Source organism: Leopardus geoffroyi, chromosome C1 (assembly GCF_018350155.1).
Source record: "Leopardus geoffroyi isolate Oge1 chromosome C1, O.geoffroyi_Oge1_pat1.0, whole genome shotgun sequence".
Taxonomy (NCBI): domain Eukaryota; kingdom Metazoa; phylum Chordata; class Mammalia; order Carnivora; family Felidae; genus Leopardus; species Leopardus geoffroyi.
Genome location: NC_059328.1, coordinates 93,282,697 through 93,302,075, shown reverse-complemented (window position 1 = coordinate 93,302,075; position 19,379 = coordinate 93,282,697). Strand labels below are relative to the sequence as shown.

At 40.4% G+C, this 19,379-nt stretch overlaps 1 protein-coding gene across 3 annotated transcripts in view; it reads left to right on the top strand.

The window, feature by feature from the left end:
- SORT1 (sortilin 1) overlaps positions 1-19,379 on the top strand; it is a 68,124-nt gene that overhangs the window by 5,843 nt on the left and 42,902 nt on the right. For all 3 annotated transcript variants that reach the window (XM_045478539.1, XM_045478538.1, XM_045478540.1), the window contains exons 2-3: positions 16,808-16,867; positions 18,305-18,378. In XM_045478539.1, coding sequence (XP_045334495.1) covers positions 16,808-16,867; positions 18,305-18,378 — 134 coding nt within the window. The remainder of the gene's footprint in view (positions 1-16,807; positions 16,868-18,304; positions 18,379-19,379) is intronic.

Here is a 19,379-nt window from a genome sequence, read left to right as displayed (position 1 = left end):
AGAGGAGGAGGCCAGAAGTTGTGATCACAAATGTTTATTGCTTGATTCCAAATTTAGAAGCAAATTGCGGCTGATCTGCTTCACAGTTGAACTTGAACATAGCCTGGGATTTCACATCTGGGGGTAATTTGTTACCACCTCCAGAGCTTGCTTCACTGAAATACCAGTGTTGTTAAAGATAGCAGGAGTATTTTTTTTCATATAATTATGAAAGACCTTTGACTTGTTTATTTTTTGGGTAGTACTTTATCATTCTTTGTTGCCTGAAGAATCTAATGCTAAGCAAATGCTAACCAAAGCTTTTGGATAGTCCAAAAGCAAACCCAGTAAATATATAATAGTAAATTTGTTTTTTCTCCTTCCCTACAGTACTTTGCCAAAACTGGGGCTTTTTTTTTTTTTTTTTTTTTTTTTTTTTGTCCTGACTGCTTGTATTTGATCTTTATTTATTTATTTATTTATTTATTTTTGGGACAGAGAGAGACAGAGCATGAACGGGGGAGGGGCAGAGAGAGAGGGAGACACAGAATCGGAAACAGGCTCCAGGCTCTGAGCCATCAGCCCAGAGCCTGACGCGGGGCTCGAACTCACGGACCGTGAGATCGTGACCTGGCTGAAGTCGGACGCTTAACCGACTGCGCCACCCGGGCGCCCCCTGACTGCTTGTATTTGAAAACAGATGGCCAGGGGGCCTGGGTGGCTCAGTCAGTTAAGTGTCCTACTTTGGCTCAGGTCATGATCTCACGGTTTGTGAGGTCAAGCCCCATATCGGGCTGTCTGCTGTCAGCACAGAGCTCACTTCGTATCCTCTGTCCCCCCTCTCTCTGCCCCTCCCCTGCTCTCTCCCTCTCTCTTTCTCTTTCAAAAATAAATAAATTAATAAAAAAGATTGTCAGTTTACCATTCGTATACTCAGTCCTGTGCTAGTTAGAAATGTATGTGTGATTAATTGACTTGATTTTTTTCATCAGAAGAAATGTATGTTTTTTTCCCTTCTAGGGCTTGAGTACTATCTCTCTCTTATTTGCTTTTGTTAAGAGTTTTGTTCTTCCTGTATTACCTAAGGAACTAAGCTCTAGTATTGTACTTAAGCCAATTTGTAAGTCTGTTCAACAGTAAGATCACCCTGAAGAATCAAGAGAATTGAACTGGGAAGAAAAATTTTGATGAACCTCATACTTCCCAGACAAGATGACTCAATCAAATGTCTATCTGGTACATACTATTTGTCAAAGGGATTCAAATTACAGATATGTTGTATATAAAATTCAAAAGAGAGATCTCAATACCCAGATTTGAGACCTTGTTCTGCTGCTTTATAGCTATGTGATTCATGGACAGTCACTTAACTTCTATGACCTTTATAAGTTTATAAACTAGATAAGCAGCTTTAGGATTATTTGGAGGGTCAAATATGAAGTTCTATCAAAATGTTTTGTTAAACGTATTATGTGGATGTCATTCATTTAAGCACTTACTAAACTGTATAGTGGAGTTCAGGCCTGTGCATCATCACAGGTAAACATTAAAGATATCCTCATTGGTGCTACTTTAAGGGTTTAGGTGTTCAGAGATGGCTTGATGAGAGTTTGGAAGAATTTTTGAAGAAGGCTTGACCACTACAGTGCGGTGGTCTGGGAAGGCCTCCTAGATGAAGAGAGAATCAAGGTATGGAGGTGATTATTAAGGAGATCTGTAAAGGCATGATGGAGGGAAATCCAACATATGCTCAGGGAATGGTCAATGGAGAGATGAGGAGTATGTCTAAGTTTTCCAGAAGAACATATAGAAGAGTCAAAAAAGGTAGTTCTTGGGCAGGGATGAGAAGAGGAAAGAGAGGGGATGTCTGGGCAGGGAATTTTGTGTTGGGACTTACATCTCTTAGTGCTAGAGAGGGGGCTAGAGGTAGAGAAACCAGAGGTGGAAATGGGGAGCCAAGAAGAGTTATTCTTTTTAGAAGTTGACCATTGCTGTGGTCTTGAAGAATGCGTCCAACAGGAGAATGGAATAGAGGGCAGTGCAGACCACCTTTTATACTTGAAGTGCTGAAGGTTCTAAGGAACACTCCTGGACTCCTGGACCTTGTTGGAGGAGGATGTGAGCCAAGGCATGAGAAACCCAGGAGTGATAAGACGAAGCCGAGGAACAGATTTCTCTGTTCTGAACATTTGTGAACAAGCATAAGGGTGAATTCTTGCTGATAATGTGCTAAACAGTTTGAATCATAGATTGTTAGGCTAATTAGCTGGTCATATCTCTTTTACTGATGAGGCTAAATTACTTGCATGTGGGCCAAGAACTGAGAGTAGAACACAGATGTCCCAACGTGGTGCTACATTTGGAAGTGTTTCATAGAGACATTTTAAATCAATGTGTTTGCTTTAGGGATAAGGCAAGGTTATAGACCCCTGATGTAAGTCATATAGTTATGAATTCTTCTCTGCTCCTTAAGGTCATTGTACCCTCAGCAGAACTCAATTAGCCTTTTTATTTTTTATTTTATATTTATTTTTGAGGACAGAGACAATGTGAGTGGGAGAGGGGCAGAGAGAGAAGCAGAGAGAGAATCCCAAGCCGGCTCCACGCTTACAGCACAGAGCCCAACATGGGTCTTGAACTCACAAAACTGTGAGACAATGACCTGAGCCAAAACCAAGAGTTGGATACTTGACTAACTGAGCCACCCAGGCACCTGTCAGCCTTTTTAAACCTCAGTTTCCCATCATATAAAATGGAGCATTATCAGAGGCTTTGAAGAGAAAATGTTTTGAACACCTTGAAGTACCATATGTGTGTTGTTTATGTCATTTCTTAATAAGCCCGTTGATCTGTTCTTGAGGCCACAGGCCCAAATGTCAACCAAATGATCCTGATAAATACCAACTCCAGGGGAACACGTGCATAAGCGGAGATACATGAGATGAGGTGGTTTTATCACTTGGCAGGGTTGGGTGACAGGCTTGGGCGGGGGTGGCAAGAAGGAAAGTGAGTCAAGATTGGCAGAAATATGAGAAGCGTATGTGTTCTTTTTATAACCTTCATGATTACATCAAAATTTTAACTTGTTAATATGATCGACAGTTTTTTGAGGCAGTGGTTAGGAGGGAACATGATCTCAGGTCAGACCTGGCTGGATTCAAACATCAGTGGTGATCATGGGCAGATTAATCTCAGTGAACCTTAGTCTTTTCGTCTATAAAATGGGTAGACTACTCTCTGTGTCTTAGGGTCATTGTGAAGAGAAAATGAGACATGGGATATAGTGTGTATTCATCCTTTATCATATCTTATAATGATTATTTCCACACAGCTTCTGATGCATTCCAGTTAGATGCTCAAATATTTGGGTATGCACTTAACTCTTTTTTTTTTTCATAGCTGTAATATTCCTAAGAGAGTTATTATGGCTACTCACAGGAACCAAATCTGGATTAAGAAATATGTATCACCTATGTCCTTGGACTTGGGATTTTAAGAAAAAGGGTATAAGGTGAGAGAGAGATTATTTGACCAAAGTGTCGTTCCTGAAGCTATGGAAGATGAAAGGGGGGAAATCATAATCCCACCATCATCAGCTACTTGCTCATTGGGTTCTATTAATTTCAAGTATATATAGCTATTTACTTATAGTTTTAAGGAATTCACAATTAGAACAAATGAGACTACTTATCATTTCATAGCTACTTCTCTTTCATTAAGCTTTAGTTTATTAGAGTTAGCGTCCGTGGTTTCAAGTTGACAGCCCTGAAATGGCACCTTGCCTGTTTCACCCTCATTTGGTAACTGAGCAGCCACTGTTAGCTTTGCACTGTGCCATCTTCTGTGGACTTTTAAGAAATATTAACGAGATGTGATCAGTACTTCTCAGGAACTTTGCTGGGAAGCAGAGCAGACCAGAATGTCAATGGAATTATTTTTTATTATGTGCATATCTCTTTAGGCTAACATTTCACCACTTCCTGGCCTCTGTTAACCCTCTGTTCCAGTTAGTGCGACCTTTTCACCAGTCCCTTGAGCTCATCATGGGCTAGGCTGCTTCTCCATCTTTGTGCGCATGGCTTTTCTTCCCATCTGAATGCCCTTCTAGCTCTAGGTGCTTTCTTCTGTTCTTTCCTACCACATTGAACTATGCCTTGTGATCTAGCACTTAACTGTAGTATTCTGTCTTGTATTCACTCTCATTTATTAAATTTCTTATTCCCCACATTATAAACTTCTTAAAGGTAGGAGCGATACTTGCACGATTCTTTCACCACGTTTGCCTCATACAGTGCTGGGGGAGACTGCAGTGTGTGGTCTGGAGTCAGGAGTTTGAATCTTTGCTCTGCGACTTACAAACTCTTTGACTCTGGACAAATGACTTAACCTCTTTGAACCCACTGCTTCATCTATAAAGTAGTAGTGCGTTATATATCATAAGCGCTCAGTTAAACTTCAGTGCCATTACTGGTTTTCTGTACTTAACAGTCGCTAATTGCCCGCCTTCCAAAACTTAGGCATCGGTCCTGGGAAGTGATGGTGAAACACAGCAGACAAGATCCCTCCTTTTATGAACCAGCAGGACAAAAATGAAAATTAAACAAATACATAATTATAAGTACAGTAACTACCCACAAGAACAAAAGTAACTACAGGAGAATAACTGACAGAGGGCCTTTTACTCTGGGGGCATTAGGAAGGACTTACTGAGAAATTATTTAAATTGATACTTGAAAATGAATAGAATTTTATCAGGAGGAGTATCCCAGGCAGAGAGAACTATATGTTCAAAGGCTTCAGGCTGGAAAGAGCTTGGTATGCCCTAGGATCAGGAAGAAGGCCCGTGTGGTTGTAGCAGAGGCTGTGAGGGTTTAGCCCCCACCTGTATTGGGGAGTGGCTGGCAGCTGGGACCCATCCCTTATCACTGTCTTGTCTTCGAAGTGGGACTAGGATGTAAAAAGTAAATGCTAACTGTTTTGAGACTTAGCTCATTTATTGGGCATAATCAGAATTGAATTATCTCATGAAAGTGAATTTTTCAAAAACTAAGCCTATCCTTTTAAATGCTACAGATTTTTTGTTTTTGTTTAATGGAAACTCTTCTAAAATATTTCTCTGCCTTCTTAGTCAACAGTATGACCCTGGATCATTTAGGAAGAGATTAAATTATGCTATCCCACCACTCACATTATTTTATTTTGTTATTTTATTTATTTATTTTTTTAAAGCATTAGAGTTACTTTTATTTGTACCCCCCACAATACAAGTTCTCCAGGTACTAAGGATTATCAGTAAATGTCCCTTCAGTGGTTGACCACAAAACGCTGAAGTTCTTTATAACATAGTACAAGTCATTTTTGATTCTCTCTCTCACATTCAATGTAGAATCTATCAGCAAATACTGTATTTTCTGATTCCAGACACACTTTAAATCCATCTACTTCTCTCCATTTCCATTGGCTAGCACTCCATTTCAAGCCACTGTAATCTTTCACCCAGATTCGTGCAATTGTCTCCTCATTTGTATCCTCTTTTTCATTCTTGGTTCTCTAGTCTATTTGCTTTTTTTTTTTTTTTTTTTTAATTTACATCCAAGTTAGTTAGCATATAGTGCAACAATGATTTCAGGAGTAGATTCCTTAACACCCTTACCCATTTAGCCCATCCCCCCCTCCCAAAACCCCTCCAGTAACCCTCTGTTTGTTCTCCATATTTAAGAGTCTCTTCTGTTTTTGCCCACTCCCTGTTTTTATATTATTTTTGCTTCCCTTCCCTTATGTTCACCTGTTTTGTCTCTTAAACTCCTCACATGAGTGAAATCATATGATATTTGTCTTTCTCTGACTAATTTCACGTAGCATAATACCCTCCAGTTCCATCCACGTAGTTGCAAATGGCAAGATTTCATTCTTTTTGATTGCTGAGTAATATTCCATTATATGTATACCACATCTTCTTTATCCATTCATCCATCGATGGACATTTGGGCTCTTTCCATACTTTGGCTATTGTTGCTGCTATAAACATGGAGGTGCATGGGTCCCTTCGAAATAGCACACCTGTATCCCTTAGATAAATGCCTAGTAGTGTAATTGCTGGGTCGTAGGGTAGTTCTGTTTTTAGTTGCTTTTGTTTTTAATTTTTAAAAAATGTTTATTTTTGAGAGAGAGAGAGAGACAGAGACAGAGCACAACCTGGAGAGGGCAGAGAGAAAGGGAGACACAGAATTCGAAGCAGACTCCAGGATCCGAGCTGTCAGCACAGAGCCCGATGCGGGGCTCCAACTCACGGTCGGCGAGATCATAACCTGAGCTGAAGTTGGTCGCTTAACCAACTGAGCCACCCAGGCACCCCTCACATTATTTTAATATGGTGTGGCATTCATGCCCTCAAGAGCTGTTGAGAATGTGGAGCTGTTTTCTCCCCTTTTGAACGGCCCGTTGTCTGTTCGTTGAAGTTTACTTTTTTTCCTACAAAAGTGATAGACCCCTTGCAATATCCTGTTCCTCTTTGCTGCTGATCCTGTCTTGAGATACACTATCCCCCAAATTTTGTTTGCTTCTTTTGTAAACTAAGAAAATGGATTCCTAATGTTAGACCATTCTAGCAAGTTTAGCAAATTGACTTAGAGTGATGGTCTGCAGGTTTATCTTAGAGGTCAAATGCATAGATTTCTACTGCACAGACCCTGGCACCAGAAGTCTCCCTTGCTTCCTTGCAGTGAGCATTCGGCTCTTTGGGGCTTCTGTGTAACGCAGGTTGCTGTTGCCCCCCCCCCCCCCTTTGCAACACTAGAGTGTTATGGAGCAGACAGCTGAATTTGTTTGTTTGTTTGTTTGTTTAAACAAAAAGCAGTGGAAAAGCAAACTGAGCGGTTAAATTATTGATGAGTCATAGACTCTTAAAGAACTAGAAATGTCACTCCAGCCCCCTTGCCTTGGTGGTGAAGTTAGGTTGTGTCGCTCACGCTCCACACAGCTTTCAGCAGAGCTGGAAATAAAATTCAGGTTGAATATTATCCCATTGCTCTCCTGTGTATCATCCTGCCTTGCAGAAGACTCTGAATAATTGAGTAGGTATGAAAACTTGTGTAATATTTGGTGTTTAGCTGTTTCATTTCTAAGAATAGTCTCCATGAGAACTGGAACATTTGTGATCTTATTTTTAGCTCATGTTTTATGATCCTTGCAGCGCCTTATTTAACAGAACTGAATTCTGTTAAGATTTTCTCCCTGCCTGCGAGAGCATCACCTAAGTTGTGTTCCAGACCTCTTTTGGACATCACTGTGTCCTTTCTGTCCCTGTGTTTCCTAGTTGGGGTTTGGAAGCCTGAATCTTAAATTCCCAGCTTTTATGGAATCACCAGGGCCCTGCCTTTTTATGTTATTTCATTTGATTCTTATTATTCCAGTGAGTGAAGGAGCATAATTCAGTTTTACTCTGGAGGAAATGGATGCCCAAGAGAGAAAATAATTTGTGCCTGTTTTTCCAACCAGCTAATAACTGGACTGGGCTTTTGCACCCACTTTTGTGGTTTTATTTTCACTATTACAGGCTGCCGTCTATAGATTAAAGGTCTAGCATGTTTTGCCTTCATTTTTAGACTTCTGTAGGAGGTGTGTTTTGGGGTATAAATGCTCCACAAGCACAGAATGTGTATTATTACTTCTGTTTCCCCAGTGCTCCAAATAGGGCATGGCCCATGGTAGACACACAGATGTACTTGTCACAAGAAGGAATCTGTGTGAACGATGCCATCATGGGATTCATTCCCTCGTTTACTAGCCAGAGAGATGGTTCCTGATGGCAGGACAGTTGGGTCATCTGCAAGTGCCTTTTCATCTGGGCCAGGCCCTGTGAACCTGACCCACACTTGGTCGTCCAGTGTTGGTTCTTCCAGTATTTTACTTTTGATCAGGTGTGTAACTAAAGACGGGCAGAAGTTTCTCGTTACCAAGTGGTTGTTTTTTTGTTTTTGTTTTTTTTCCCAAGCTACAGTGACTGTCAGGACTAACTTTAAGTTCTCCAAGCTATAGCAACAGTAATTAATTAGGCTTCTGGTTTAATTAGATGTGAAGACAAAGTTCTCCCCCTGAAGAATGTTGTGGTTTGTGGCCTTTCTCTTTTTCCAGGTGGAACTAGCAGTTGGCCACAGGACCAGAGAAATGGACATTTGTGGTAATTCATGGTCTCTAAAATGTGTGGACCTCAGGCTTTAAAATGGTAGGCAATAAATGCATGGATAAATCTTACTGCCAGCTGTCAAGGTGGATGTATTTCAGAGAAGGTGTTACAAGTTGTCCCTTACTCTCTTAACATGATGAATCCCTGAAAACCAATTTGGTTATAAATGCCAGCCAGCGATTCCCTGCTGCCCAGAGCTTCCCTACTGGGGGCAGTAAACGGCTGTCAGTACCATCTGGGACACTAGAAATCACTGTTCAACAGGTGATGAACAGAAGACTGTGAGTGTATCAGTGAATAATGATGTTAAGATGTGGTATTAGGGAGTCTACCTCAAATCAAGACCACCCATGTTAGTGTGACGGGGGGTCCGGGGTTCTCTGACCTGTCCTGTAACCTTCTGTTACACCCCATTAGCCAGTATTAATAGAAGAATAAACTGATATGTTCTATGTGTACTTTTTATACCACCCTTTTATATGTTCTTTCTTCAAAATAAAAATAACTTCTATAGTTTTATGTTTAAAAGTGATTCCTGATAGTTGGAGGTGGGGTGAGGAGTAATTCAGTCAATCCAGAAAAACTATAAAGAAGTATCACCATAAATTCTACCACTTAGAGACAGTTGCTGTTAAATTTTGAAGGACCTCCTTCCAGATGTCTGTTATCCATTAATACATGCACAGGATTTTATACACTATTCCATAACTTGCTTTGTACTCAACACATTAGGAATATTGTACCTTGCAATGTCAGTGACTACCTGAAACATTTTCAGCAGCACCTGGTATGTTGTTTGATTGCACACCATAGCTTATTTAACAAAGCTTTAATCCCTCACCTAGAATATACAGATACAGTGATAGTTTATGGGATTGTTATATGGATTAAATGATAATGTGTGAAGATGCTTTGCAATGAAGATGGCCTGTAGGAAGTGCTCAGTAGTTGTTAGCTGTGGTAAACACCCAGGTACAAACACATCTTTTGTTAAGATGTGTAATTACCCCCTATGATAAATTCCTAAGATTGGGTTTGTTGGGTCACAGGGTATGGGCATGAGTTCTGATTCACATCACCAAGCATCTCTTCAGAAAAGTGGTAGCAGTTGATATGCTCCCATGGACAGTGCACACAGGTGCCTGGTCTCCGTGCCCTCACTGGATACGTTCTGTCGAGCTTTTCTGGAAGGTGGAAACGCCATCACATTATTCTTCTTTGATTTCCTTTGGATTACTCGTGAAATTGAATAGCTTTTCATATGTTATGAGCTGTTTCCTTGTCCTTTGTGAATTGCTTGTTTGTGTCTTTTCCCTATTTTCTTTTGAGGCCTTTGTCTTTTTCTTACTGACTTGACAGCTCTTTTCTATAGTAACCCTTTGTCATGTTGCAAATAATTTTGACATTTTCAAACTTGCTATGTGGTATTTTTGCCATTAAAATTTTTATATAAAGTCAAAGTAATCCCTATATTATGTTACAGGTTCCGGTTTTTGCATCATTTTTTGTAATGGTCTTCTCATTCTGAGATTAAAAATAGTCACTCATCTTTTTAGGAGTTTGATTATTTGACTTTTTGTATTTAAATCTTGGCTGTATGTGGAATTTATTTGGGAGTGGGGTTAAGAAGGGTTTTGGGGATCCAGCTTATTTTTTCCAAATAGCTAGTTTTTCCAGCACTTGTACCACTAACTTGAAATGCTAGCTTCATCATACACTAAAAGAAACCTTGTCCAGTCTTGGACTTTGTTTTGTTCCATTGATCTGTCTTGTTCCTGTGCCAGTAACTGTGCTAGGAGATTAATAAGTCTGTCTCTAGAAGTAGCAAATTTCATGCTTACCTGCTCCTGATAGAATCAGACTGACATTTTACATAGCCAGTCTTAAATTGCTTCATTTCTGAGCTTCCTTCTGTAGGGTATGATTAAGTAATCTGAATTACTGTATTTACTCTGTGGTCCCACTGGATACTGGTTTTTGGATTGCTCATCACATAGACAGCATTTTTACATGGTTTCCCTTAATTTTGACCTGCTTCTAGATTGTACACTTGGCTGAGTGCTTAGCAATATGAAGTGGCCAGATCATGTTCTCTTTGTGCTAAATAATCTACCTCGTAGGCATACTACTTTGGAGCAACACAGCTATTGTTTTCCAGAAATAAAACATGCTTCAATTCTCCCCACCTTCTCCGTTTCAATTGTCAGGCATACAGCTAACATGTAACATCGTTTTTGCAACAGTGCTTGAGGTAGACATTCCCTCTACCTTCTGTTGGCTGGACTTCTTGACTCCTACATGTTTTCATATGTTCAGTATTTTAATATTGTGGGCTATTCATTGGTAATACTGTTCTGAGGGTTTGGGGTTTTCTCCTCTTAAAGGGATTATTCTGCCTTTCACTTCTTTATAGCCACAGAGCTTTGTCCTCGGCTCATATTTCTTTTATTCATCTTAACTTTGCTTTGATTTGAACAATTGAGCCATAACTTATGGGTTGATTAAGTTCAGCTGTATATACAATTGGAAACCTTGCCTATTTGAGCACGTAATCTTGTGGCCTCGTCTCTGTTTTCTTTGGGTATTTCAAGCAGAAGTACTTTTCTTCTCACATTTCCTTTTCCGTATTTTTATTTTCCTTCTATTCTTACCATAACTTGTCTATCCTGATCTTAAAATTCTTATTTATTTTAACAAGCACTTACAGCATCTACTGCACACTCAGTACTTTACTATAGATGGTATTAATATGCTCTTTGTGTTATCCTTTGAAATTTTTCAGAATGCTTACACGTATCTTTGTGTGTGTTCTACCGCACAACAACATTCCCGCGCCGTCTTGCTATTGCTTGTATCTGCTCCCACCTCTGTAAGCCCTGCTTAAATCTCAGTATGCAGACCATTGTTTCTTTGTACTCAAATGTTTGGATTTCTCTTCTGTGTAGTCTACCCCTGGCCAGTGTCTCCAAATACTTTGATGTGTTCAGGGCATCTTTACCAGTTTGGGCCATATGGAGTTGATGGTAACTATAAAAGGAAAGAGGAGTGAGGTCCCTATTGTAGGTGTGAGCACCCAGGAACATATCCTAGTGGCCACAGTGCTCTGGCTGGCAGAGGTGTAGGGAGAAACCCTGTTTAGCCATTATTTACTGAAATGTTGGTAATCATGGTAGAAGGAAGATAACGCACAGGTCAATAATGTTGGTAGCAAGAGTTTGTGAATAGACTTTTATGAGATATTTGTGGAGCACTTAATACGTATAAGACCTTGTGCTATATACCTGATGGGTAATACCAGATCACAGTGCCTGCCATCTAAGAATTCCTAGCGTAATTTGAGAGGCAACCAGATATGTAAATAGTTATAGTACCAGCAACATCTAGAAGTGCTGTGAGAATAATATCTAGGAAGAGACCATGTTAACTGCGATAATTAGGAACCAGAATGGTTGGTGTTACATGGAAAGGTGGGATTTTGCACTGGCGTAGTCCTTCTCTTGTGGCTGTCAAGAAGGAACACCCACCATACAGTACTGAGGGGCAGTGAACAATTTCAGAAGAACCTTCCTTTTCTAAAACCTGCATTTAAAAAATATTTTCAGTGGGTATAGAATTCCATCTTTACAGTTTTCCCCTAGTTCTTTAAAGATGCTGATCCACTGGCTTGCATTGTGTCTAAGGGGAAGTCTACTGATTCTTTGCTCTTCTGTATGTAATGTCATTTCTTCTTCTGAGTGCTTTTAAAATTCTTATCACTGGTTTTAAACATTCTGAATAGGATGTGCTTTGGTGTAGTTTTCATTGTGCTCCTTCAGCTTGGGATTTGTGAGCTTCTTAGCTCTCTGGGTTGATACTTTTCATTAAATCTGGGAAATTCGGGGCTCTTTATTTCTTCAGGGTTTTTTTCTATTCCCACCCCCCACATCTTCCGGACACTCCTATTACATATATATTAGGTTACTTGAAGTTCTATAGCTCAGTGGTGCTCTGTTCATTTTTCCGGTCATTTTGGCTGTGTCTCACTTGGATGGTTTCCATGGGTAGGGCTTCGAGTCTGTTCGTGTCCTCTTCTGCAGCGCCTCCTCTCCTGGAGATGCCATCCAGTGTAATTTTCATCCCAGACGCTGTAGTCCCCATCTCTACAAGTCCAATTTCAGTCTGTTTTGTATCTTCTGTGCCTTTATTTAGCATGCTCAATCTACTCTCTCACTTCTTGAACCTGTGGAGTATAATTACAGCTCTTTTAATGTCCTTGTCTATTCTATTATCTGTGTGATTTCTGGGTCATCTTGATTGATTTTTCTCATTATGGGTCCTGTTTTCTTGCTCCTTTGCACGCCTGGTTTTTTTGATTGAATGTTGGATATTGTGAATTTTATTTTCTTCAGTGCTAGATATTTTTATATTCCTATAAATATCTTGAACTTTGGTCTGGCACATAGTTAGGTTCCTTGGAAACGGATTGGTCCTTTTTTGTTCTTGTTTTTTTTTTTTTTTTGTTTTGTTTTGGTAAGCTTTTAAGGCAAGACCAGAACAGCATTGAGACAAGGGTTGATTTTTCTTCATTGGTGAAGTAGAGTTTTTCCAAGTATTCTCTCTAATTCCTTGTGAAATATGAGGTTTTCTCCTTTGGTTGTTGGGAGCAGGAATTATTTCTGCTCCTGGGTGAGGGCCACATATGGTCTTCAGTCCTTTCAGGTGGATCTTTCCCTGGTCTCAGGTAGCTTCCTCACACGCATGCACTGATGAGGACTCAGCTGAAGGCTTGGCAGGGTGGTTGGGAAGCCTCCATCTGTAGATCTCCAGAGTTTTCTTTCTGTCCAGCTCTTGCCTCTCTAGCACTCTACTACTGAACTCCAGCCTCTGTGGCCTCCCCAGACTATCAGCTCATCCCTTCAGACCTCTGGGCTCTGCCTGAGTTTCCCTCCCCTGCACTATGGTCTGGAAATTCTTCCCATACAGTAAGCCAGGGAGGCCTTTATTTGTTTCCCATGTCTCTGGGGTCATTGCCTTGAGATCCAGTGTCTTGAAAACTATTGTTTTACATATTCTGTGGGTTTTTTTTTTTTTGGCGGGGGGGCGGGGGGGGGGTTGTTTCAGGTGGGAAGGCAAATCTGGACCTTGTGACTTCACCTTGGCCAGGGGCAGAAATCCTCTCAGAACATAACTTTACATTTCATACTCCTTCCCATCATAGAGAAATTAAGTGGGTGTGGCCTTTTCACTTCATCATCTGCCTTTTCAGAGCTTCACAAGTAGTTCTTTTTTTTTTTTTTAATGTTTTTTATTTATTTTTGTGAGAGAGAGAGAGAGAACGTGCGCACGCCAGCAGGGGAGGGGCCAAGAGAGAGGGAGACACAAAATCTGAAGACAGGCTCCAGGCTCTGAGCTGTCAGCACAGAGCCTGATGCGGGACTTGAACTCACAAACTGTGAGATCATGACCTGAACTGAAGTCAGACGCTTAACTGACTGAGCCATCCAGACGTCCCCACAAATAGTTCTTAAAGAAAATGAATTGGATGTTTTGAGTGCCGTCCATATGCTATGCAGTATATTAGTTCCTAAAATGAAGGTTTTGTCCCTGCACGACATGGGCTTCAGGTCTAGTGAGGGAGGCAGACAAGGTTCTTGTTGCTGTAATTAAAAGTAACACATATTTTGAAACATTTTAAGATGCCACTGCAACATAGGGTGACATATACATTGTACCAAGTGTGATAAATGATTAACCATATGAACTGATGGCCTTTTGCCAACACTTGTGAATTCTGTCTCCTAACCATGACCAGGTTGCCCACCCTTTCCTGGCCATCCATAATTCTCTCTTTGCAGGAGTAGGATTGTATCTGTGCTCTTGGTCCCCCAACGCTCCTGGATCTGTCTTCTTTCCATATGACCTTTTCTTTCCACCTGAGGTTTGATCTGTTGTTAGATCTGATTTCATTTTTGTCTTTGACTTTCACTAGAATGAGAATGTTAAAGACTGGAACCTGGTCCTCATACAGGATGAGAAATAATTCCTGTTCCCCCCAAAAAAGTTAGTTGCTTCTGCCATGGATGGATGGGTGTTTTTCAATGAGTGTATGTGTTTTCAAAAGTAAAATGTAATTGGTTATTGGGAAGGGAAGAGAGGGAAGGTTAAGGGTAGCAGAAGACCACAATTATAGTTAATAAACCTGACCTGTATTTCCAGAGGAACTCTTTGGATGGTAAATGAGGTCAGCCATCCTTTGAGTTGTTCAGGTGAAGCTGGGAGTTGCTAGTGATAGCTAATAATCCTCCTTCTTCTGTGACTGGGCAACAGGAACATGTGAGTAATGCATTGACTAGGTCAGGTGTGTAGAGCTTTGTCTGAAAAGTGAGAGTTGTAGATCATGATTGGCTCAAGACTAACTATACTGTGGCCTGATCAAGATAGCCAGGACTCCGGTGGTGGAATTTTTCTTGTATCCTAGTCAGTTGTGGGGGCCAGAGCCTTCCTTGGAAAGATAGCCTATGTTTAGATGACTGTGAGGCCATGTGGTCTTTCTGGTGCCTGTGGTAGCTCTGGATATTCCTGTTCCTCAAGGAGCTCATTGATGTAATTTCAGACACTATATTCTCACTCAAGAGAACATGCTGTCTTGCTCTGTGTGCAGTATCTTACAAGACACATTGCTGTGTCAGTTTTTAAGCTTCTGGTTCCAGATGTCTCTAGCAGCCCTACGTTTTCTCAGATACTTGGCCAGCTTACATGTATGAATGGCCTTTCTGTTCTGCAGAGGCTGTGAGAAGCTCTGCCTAAGCATTTGAGAGTTAACCAGCATTTAGTCAGGCCCTCTGTGAGGCACTGATTGTACAAGAAATTGTACAAGAGCTTCTGCTGACTTCAAAGGTACTTACAGTCCAGAGGGGAAATAGCATAGGTGAATTCAGAAGCCCTTTCAGGAGAACCATGAAAGAAAATTAGAAGATAAGCAAAACAGTTAGTGTTTTGAGTCCTGTCTCTTCAGACCTCTCTGTTGGGGTAGCGGCTTGAGTGACCAAGCGGCTGGCCTCCCACCATTTATAGACATGTTCTATTTTGAGACTGAGTTGGTGGTTTGGGAAGGACGTATAATCATTTTCAACAAATGCTTATTGAGTGTGTAAAGTATTGTGGTAGGCATAAGGAATACCAACAAGTATAAAGTTATAGCCTCTGCTTCTAAGGAACTGCTGATACTCAGAAAGGCAGGGCATGCTTAAGATGAAAAAACTTAATAAGATATATGTCTTTGTAAGAGAAAAGCACATAATTGTCACCATTTAGTAGAACTAAATACTAGACTAATTAACTGCGCGGAGAGTGGGGCTTGAGGTGGTGGGGCATGTGGCAGAGGGAGAGGAAGTATCTTCACTTTTTACTATACATCTGCCCTGTGAACAACATGGGTTTGAACTGCATGGGTCCACTTACACGTGATTTTTTCTGATGAGTACAGTATTGTATATGTATTTTTCTCTTCCTTATGATTGCCTTTATAGTGTTTTATTTTCTCTAGCTTATTTTATTATAAGAATATAGCATATAATACATATACAAAATACGTGTGCATCTACTATTTATGATATTGGTGAGGCTTCCAGTCAACAGTAGCCTATTAGTAGTTATGTTTTGGGGGAGTTAAAAGTAATATGCGGATTTTTGACTGTACCAGGGGGTCAGCACCCCTGACCACCCCCCCCCCCCGCATTGTTCAAGGATTAACTGTATATATTTGTGTATGGTTGGAAATTTTTACCAAGTGCCATTGTTGCCTTTTTGGAATTCTTTCTTTATCAGTTAAAAAATGATAGAAACTAGTAGATTATACAAATAATGTTAGCCTTGAATATCTCTGCATGATAGGGTTACAAATGGTTTATATTTTCCTTATCATACCTCCCTACTATTGCCTACATTTTCTATAACGGATATGTATTATTTTATAAATAAAGTATTTGAAAACCAAAACCCTAAAGCATCTATGATGATGATTATAACTATAGTCCAACATGCTTACCATATCTTGGAATTAACACACCAGCTTTCCCTTTTCTTTCTCCTCACTCTTACCACGACAGTTAAGATTGTTCTTCTATCATAATCATCATCATCACTAAATAAAGGTGAAGTAGGGCATTGGCTCTTTGATTCTGTCCCTTGTCATTTTGGGTCAGTGAGTTAACCTAGGAGCCAAAGGAATCCAGCTATTAACTGCTCAGCTGTACTGTGAAGGCTGCCTTGAAAAATGTAAATTATGCTGATTGGGTTACAATTATATCTGTCAATGTGGGCTGTGATCTCTTGTTTTAAAGCATCCTAAGAATACTTTCTGTATCTTTATATTTAGTCCTGTTGGAGAAAGCAATTAGATTATTCCATCTCCCCATCTGGTGCAGTAAGAAAACTCATCTGCTTGGCTTACTTTGTATGAGAGAGAATTAAAATGTCCAAGTTGTTTGTAATTTGGGTTAAGTAGTTCAGTCCTGTCTCTCCCGAATTTTGTTCTGGGAATCCGTATCCCCTTATAATTATGAACTGAATTACTTTGAAAGTAATAGTGTTCTGAATTATTTAAGGAAGTCAAAGATCAAAAGACAGATGTCGTTTCTAAATGAATTTTCTTTTTCCTTGTAGCATGTGTTTGATGATCTCAGTGTCTCAGTATCCTTGTCCTGGGTTGGAGATGGCACTGGGGTAAGTAGTATTTTGAGTCTGTTAATTCAGCGTAGCAAGAAGATGTCGATTTTAGGAGTTTAAGCAATGAATGTTGTTACTTCCTGAAATAGTCTCCAACTTCAGTTGCAGAAAATGCATGTTTGCGGTACCGACTTTCAGGACGATGATTGGTTTGGTTTTGCTTTAGAACTGGAAGCATCTTGTGACCGCCTTCTTCCATAATAGGAAGATAGACACCATTTTAGTCTGTGGTGGCTGCTTGGCATCAAGATGAGCAAGAAGAAGAAAGAGAAAGGAGAGTGCCATGTGCTGAGACGGGAGCCTCACAATACTTGGGAAAACCCCTGTGTAGAAGCGGAAAACTGCACATTGCACATCTTGGCATTTTTCCTCCAAACTGTATTGTTCCTGTGTCCTTTCCCACAGTTAGTGTTGAAGGACTGTGGCGCCCATGGGCTCATGGTTGCTCAGCTCCCTCTGTTGTCCCTTCCCCACCACAGAGAAGCCGCTGCCAGGATCAGGGGCGTGAAAGGAGAGTTCTTTAGCTCCTTATCCCTGCTAGTATAGACAGTCTCCCAGTAGGAGGGTGTGCTGAGGGTGGCCTCAGGTCTTGAATCTAGGCTTGACGTTACCTGGCTCTGTGCCCTGCTGTCTGAACAAGGTCAGGGACCACAGCTCATACCCTCTGGGATTCTGGTAATGTATGTATCGTAGCATTTAGGCATGTGATGGCTATATCAGGAACCAAAAGAAATAATTTTGATGTTGAAAAGCAAGCTACAAATTACTTACTTTAATTAATTTTAAAACTTCTGGTAGACTGTCTCTTTAATCATGTCTTAGTTTCTTCTAAAATTTGGGTTGTATGCCAATTTCCATGATTTATCCATTTATCTAAGAGAGTTGGCATCTCCAGGATTTCTTGTTACATGGCTACCTGAGACTCCTTAGCCTGTTGTGCTAATCTGTCAGAATCTTTTCTCCATGCATATTTTTGTCTAGAAAAATAGTTACTTAAAAAATTAACTTCATGGAGAAATAACAGCAAGGAGAAGAAGGAAAGGACAGATGTATATGACACCGTGACTTCTATTAGAGCACCCGTACTATTCTAGGCTCTGTAAGCAGGAAGAGAGATGATCTTTACCTGAGAATATCTTACAATAATAGAGATACAAAGTGGTTAAACCCTTCCTTTATTATAATGTGTAGTTGATTACTTTTGCCTCACTGTTACAAGTGTATGTGATGGGACCATTTCAACAAAATGAGTTGAGATCTTGAATCATTGTGAGCCCTAGTAACTTGGTATGTCTTGGTTTTCTGATATTAACAGTACAGGCTACTACAGACCAGGGCTGTTGGCAGCCTCTTAGATGTGATTTAATCCCATCACATGCAGACATGTAATTAGACTATCTTTCTTATTGACTGCATGCTTTTGTCTCTTCCCAGATCATTCTAGTCTTGACTACCTTCCATGTACCACTGGTAATTATGACTTTTGGACAGTCCAAGCTATATCGAAGGTGAGATGTATAACATGTGGCTGGGGCATTGGCTGAGTAGCATATCTACTTTTATAGACTTGATGGAGTCTCAAAGCTGATTTAAAGGATCTTCTAGGCATCTTAAATTTTCACCAGACTGTCACACTCAGCACACTGAGTGCCTACTTAACAACCTGAAGAAATATGAAAAGGGATCTAGTTCCAAGGAGATTAGGCTGACATAATTGAGTGGCAAAACAATAAAGGAAGATGAAGGAAGAGTCCATAGGGATGTGTCTGTTAATTTAAATGGGTATTTATCTGTGGGAAAGTAGCATAGACTTTAACCACCTTTCTATTTATTATGATTTTTTATATCCCTGCAGTAGCACAAAATGGTTTTTATGTCCCTGAAATGGTTTTTACAGTCCTCACTATACCTCCTAAGTGAATGTGATTTATCTTATAATAAAATGGATACTGGGGCACCTGGGTGGCTCAGTTGGTTAAGTATCCAACTCTTGATTTCGGCTCGGGTCATGATCTCACGATTCATGGGATCGAGCCCTGCATCGGGTACTGCACTCAATAGCACGGAGCCTGCTTGGGATTCTTCCTCTCTCTTTCTCTCAAAGTAGATAACCAAGCATTTAGAAAAATGGGTACCTATTTTAAGCCCTAAACAGATTGTTTCCAGATCAGGAGGAGGTCCTCAGGTCAGACCTAACCCAAGTGCCTAATAGTGTTCACATTGGTAATGATGGTGGCTGGCAGTGTGTGTTCAGGAGTCATAACCTATACTGTGACATTCACAAGGTTTTAGAGTTGTCTTTTCAAAGATACAGGTTGGTTAAATAGTAGGTTCTTTACCTTAATTATAAGATTCAAGACCAGCCAACTCTCAGAAATTGCTGATTGTCTTCTCAGTCATTTGTGCCTATCCCATTTTTCCCCAAGGGACCTAAAGAATATGACATCCCAGCAGATGACATAGAAACTACCTGTAGGGCTCCCAGGAGCATTGTACTCTCTCAGTGTTC